Genomic DNA, 5,000 nt, shown 5'->3' with positions numbered 1-5,000 from the left:
CGGTATCCATCAGTGCAGGTATACACAGCAATGCCGTTCCAACTTGTTGAGGAGTTGAGCAGGATGTGCCGGGCATTGCTAAACACAGGAGGGGGCCCACATGTCACAGCTGGGGAGACACACAGGGCTAAGTACTGTTTGTTGTGATGTAACAGTGATTTTTTTTCATTACAAGAAGTTTGAACCAATGTGTCTCTTCTTTTCTGATTTCATTAACACACAATATCAATACATTTACATTTTCCTGTTTTCTTTTACAAGCTAAACTAAAATGGCTGCAGTTCTTCCCACTCTAAATCCACATAATTTTTTAACCAATTCGACACATTACTTTATAATCCATCTTCATGGAACTTAACTAACACAATTTTACCAACACACCACTTTGGAATCAACATTTACAAACCAAACCAAGACACCCTCAACACACCTTTACACATGGGTGGGTTGTCACTCCACTGGCCGGTGTGGTTGCAGGTGTGAGAGGCGGCCCCCACAAGGCGGTACCCTGGACTGCAGGTATACGTGACTACTGTGCCATGGCCATACACGCCCCTGAAGTTGGCCACCTCCATGAAGCCGTTGTTGATCTGGGCCGGTGTGGGGCACTGTGACTCTGGAGGGAAAGGGTCAGTCAGGTCATGGGAGACTAAATGTGAGTGGTTTGTTTGAATTTCTAGTTTTTAGGCTTGTTGTTGTTGTTGTTGTTGATAGATTTATTGATTTGTTTGTGTATTTTTAAACAGTGTGTGTGATGTTTTCTTTAATTTTTTTTGTGATTTAGTTGTTAAATTGGGTTCAGTTAGTCCTCTTTTGAAGTTGGACAAAAAAATAATGTAATTTTTTTTACTACTTGCAATGTTTTTTTTTTTTTTTGTCATTAAACCATGACTATTACTACCATTAGGAAAACTCTGACCTGGTATGAAAAAATGCATGAAAAAAAAAAAAAAACTGGTGAACTATTTTGAACGTGTAGAAAAGTGTTATTCCCAAGGTTGAAAAATCTCTCTCTGTCACATAGGCCTACTTCTTTCTTTCCTTCCTACATTCCTTACCATAACTCTCATTTCCTTTTCTAAGATTTTTCCTTATTTTCTCCATAATTTGCAACCTTACCTTCTTTATCATCCTCCTTGTCCTCCTTCCTTACTTCACACCCTTCCATAACCCCTCTCTCTCTCTCTCTCTCTCTCTCTCTCTCTCTCACCTTTACATTTGGGTGACTGTCCCTGCCATTTGCCTTTGGATGAGCAAGTCATCACCTCATCTCCCTCCAGTCTGAATCCCGGCCGACAGGAGTACCGTGCCTTGCCTTCTCCTTCCCTCTCCACCTCCCCTTCCACAGGCACCTCAGGTTCTCCACACGGTATGCGCTCTGAAAGGAAGGTGTGGAGTGAGAATAGAAAATGTGGAGTGAGTAAGATGTGAAATGAGAATAGAAGGTGGGGACTGGCTATGAAGGTGTGCAGAGAAGGTGTGGAGTGAGACAAGAAGGCATGCAGTTTGTAGGAAGATGTGAAAGGAGAATAGAGAGTGTGGAATGAAAGAATGGAAGGTGTAAAGTGGCTAGAAAGGTGTGTAGAGGAGGTGTGAAGTGGGTAGGAAGGTGTGAGTGGGAGAGGGAGGTTGGGAGTATGTCAGGCAGCTAAAAATAAGTCAAGTCTGCATAATTGACCCAAAACTGGAATTCCTGAAGAGATGAGACACATTATCAACATAGAGTGAGGTGGTGGCCAGATATCCCAATATGCAGACAGACAGACAGACAGACAGACAGATAGATTTGATTGACCAGAAAAAACACAGACTAAATAAAAACAGAATATAAATCACCTGTTCATTTAGTCATCAGAACAATACTTACATTCATGGATAATTCAACAAAAGAGATGGTAAATGACAAAAATAGCAAAAAATAATGATAGCAAAAATAAGAACAAGTTAACATTTGAATATTCTAAAAGTGAAAATTTAAAACCCCTTGTGTGGAGTGAGAGGAGAGTTAAAGAAGAATACATGGAAGGAGTAGAAGAGATGTGGAGTGCTAGGAGAGAATGTAGGCTAGTAAGAGTAGATGTGGAGCGAGAAAAGGTGTGGAATGAGAGGAAGAGGTGTGGAATGAAATGAAAAGGCATGTGTGGAGTGAGTGAAGAGTGAAAAACTGAGGAATTGGGTGAAAACAACATATAGTGTGGAGTGAAATGAAGGTGTGTGGAGCAATAACAGGTGTGGAATGAAAGAAAATGTGGAATGAGTAAAAGAAAGGTGTGGAATGGAGTGGAAAGGAAAGGAAAGGAAAGGAAAGTTCTCTCTCTCTCTCTCTCTCTCTCTCTCTCTCTCTCTCTCTCTCTCTCTCTCTCTCTCTCTTCTCTCTCTCTCTCTCTCTCTCTCTCCAATGTGGTTTCAATAAAGGAGGGAAAGCGAGATTACAGGTAACAGGAAAAGTACCTTCACTGCATGGCCAGAGAGAGAGAGAGAGAGAGAGAGAGAGAGAGAGAGAGAGAGAGAGAGAGAGAGAGAGAGAGAGAGAGAGAGAGAGAGAGAGAGAGAGAGAGAGAGAGAGAGAGAGAGAGAGAGAGAGAGAGAGAGAGAGAGAGAGAGAGAGAGAGAGAGAGAGAGAGAGAGAGAGAGAGAGAGAGAGAGAGAGAGAGAGAGAGAGAGAGAGAGAGAGAGAGAGAGAGAGAGGGAGAGACTACTACTATTACAACTACTACTACTACTACTACTACTACATCTACTACAGTACTAACCTCTGAAGGCAAACACCTTCCACCTCACACAAGCCAAAAGTTTCCTGGTCCTTCCTGTCGTCCCTGATGTAGACAAATTGGCCGGGGTGCCCCAGTCCGTCATTGCAGTGGAACAGAGCCTTGCGCGTCTGGAACACCCCCTGCAACACAACACAGGAACATGAGCTTACACAGGGAGATAGAGAGTACCTTTGTAGTGTCACTTGTATATAGAGATAAAAATATGATTCCTTCACACACACACACACACACACACACACACACATAAAGGTATACACAAATAACAGTCATACAATACAACACATACATATAAAGATCACACACACACACACACACACACATCAATAAATAACACATACAAACACATACTCATATATATACACACAGAAAACAACCACCCTTACAACACCACACAAATACACAAACACACACACACACACTTACAACAACACATATACACCCAGAAAACACCTTTGCAACACCACACACACAACACCAGTACCTTGAAAGTGGTGCAGGGCTTGTAGAGTGCCTTGTTGTCTGTCAGGAGCTCAATCACATAGATGGTAAACTCCTGCACTGACCCTGAAGGAGTGGCAGAAGGAGGAGTGAGTGGTATGCTTCCTGTATGCTTCCTGAGACAGTGGAGTGATGTGAAGTGAAGCAAAGAGGTAGAAGTGTTGTGATATGGTTTCTGAGTGATGGTGAAGTGAGGTACAGTGGTAAAGAATGGAGCAATGTGATTCTGTAGTGTAAAGTGAAGTGCAGGTTGATAAAGAATGTGGTAGATAAGGAATACATTAGTTGAAGAATACAGAGAGTTAAAGAATACAGAAGTTAAAGAATACAGAAATTAAAGAATAAAGAAATTAATGAATACAGAAATGAATGAATACAGAAATGAATGAATACAGAAATGAATGAATACAGAAATTAATGAATACATAAATTAATGAATACATAAATTAATGTATACATAAATTAATGAATACATAAATTAAAGAATACAGAAATTAAATGAATACAAGATTTTACAGAATAAAGATGTTAGCAATTTTTCTGTAGTTACAAATATATACATGAGTTTAACTGATAAAATAATAAAGAACAAGTGAAGGAAGAACTACAAAGGTCAAAATATACAGAAATTAAAGAATACAGGTTATGAATATGTTTTCTGCAGTGATAAATGAAGTGAAAGACTGTAAAGAATTGAAGTGATGTGACTGTAAATAAAGGTGAAATAAAAATAGATTAGTAAAGAAGTGATTGATATGGCTTTGAGTGGGAACACGTTGAAATTCATTAATATTAGAGTGATGTGATTTCTTAATTTGATATACAATTTAATATATGTTAATATGGTAGAAATGAGTGTTACATGTACTACTATTGATATTATATTGAGAAAGAGTTACAGTTGATTTATTGATAACTGTAAATTGCAAATGCTCAGTAACTGTTACCAATCCATCCCCTTTTTTTTTTTTTCTTCCTTCTTTTGTAATGTTATTTTTTCTTCTCTCTCTTTTTTTTTTTTTATCGTTCCGTTTTGAGTAACTTGGGGTCATGTTATGAAATTCTCTCTCTCTCTCTCTCTCTCGTCTCTCTCTCTCTCTCTCTCTCTCTCTCTCTCTCTCCTCTCTCTCTCTCTCTCTAAAAGAATGCGAGAGAACGCGAACAACAACAATTACTACCACTACTACTACTACTACTACTGCTGCTGCTGCTGGTGCTGCTACTACTACTACTACTACTACTACTATCACCATCATCACCACTACCACCACCACCACTACCACACTACTACTACTACCACCGGACATCACGACATTTCCATCTGGCAACAAACAAAACCACATCAACACACACGCACTTCCTTTCCCCTCCACCTCCCCCCCCCCCCTCACACACACACACACACACACACACACACACACGTGCCAGTCAGACCCCATAAAACACATTAATGGATCCCTTTTGTGTTGGCCAAGACAGCTTTTGAAATCTTACGAGTGTGTGGTAGATATTAAACTTCCATCATTCCACTATCAGTATCACCATCATCACTATCACTCGTGTGTGTGTGTGTGTGTGCGTGTGTGTGTGTGTGACGCAAAGACTATAGAGCAAAGAGTAAATAGCAGTCACTTTTATTTTTTTTCGTCCATTACTGCTATGGACACACGAGAGAGAGAGAGCAGAGAGAGAGAGAGAGAGAGAGAGAGAGAGAGAGAGAGAGGAGAG

The 5,000-nt window shown here is 40.1% G+C and overlaps 1 protein-coding gene across 1 annotated transcript in view; it reads right to left on the bottom strand.

Annotated features, from left to right (window-relative positions):
* Nucleotides 1-5,000, bottom strand: part of LOC135093582 (uncharacterized) — a 51,826-nt gene that overhangs the window by 3,983 nt on the left and 42,843 nt on the right. The window contains 6 exon segments of the mRNA XM_063992960.1: nt 1-109; nt 431-616; nt 1,211-1,378; nt 2,754-2,769; nt 2,771-2,893; nt 3,256-3,338. The exon segment at nt 1-109 is cut by the window's left edge and continues 11 nt beyond it. Coding sequence (XP_063849030.1) covers nt 1-109; nt 431-616; nt 1,211-1,378; nt 2,754-2,769; nt 2,771-2,893; nt 3,256-3,338 — 685 coding nt within the window.

The sequence above is a fragment of the Scylla paramamosain genome, chromosome 43 (genome assembly GCF_035594125.1).
Source record: "Scylla paramamosain isolate STU-SP2022 chromosome 43, ASM3559412v1, whole genome shotgun sequence".
Classification (NCBI taxonomy): domain Eukaryota; kingdom Metazoa; phylum Arthropoda; class Malacostraca; order Decapoda; family Portunidae; genus Scylla; species Scylla paramamosain.
Note: the sequence above shows the minus strand (reverse complement) of the source record. Positions and strands in the feature narration are given on the sequence as shown.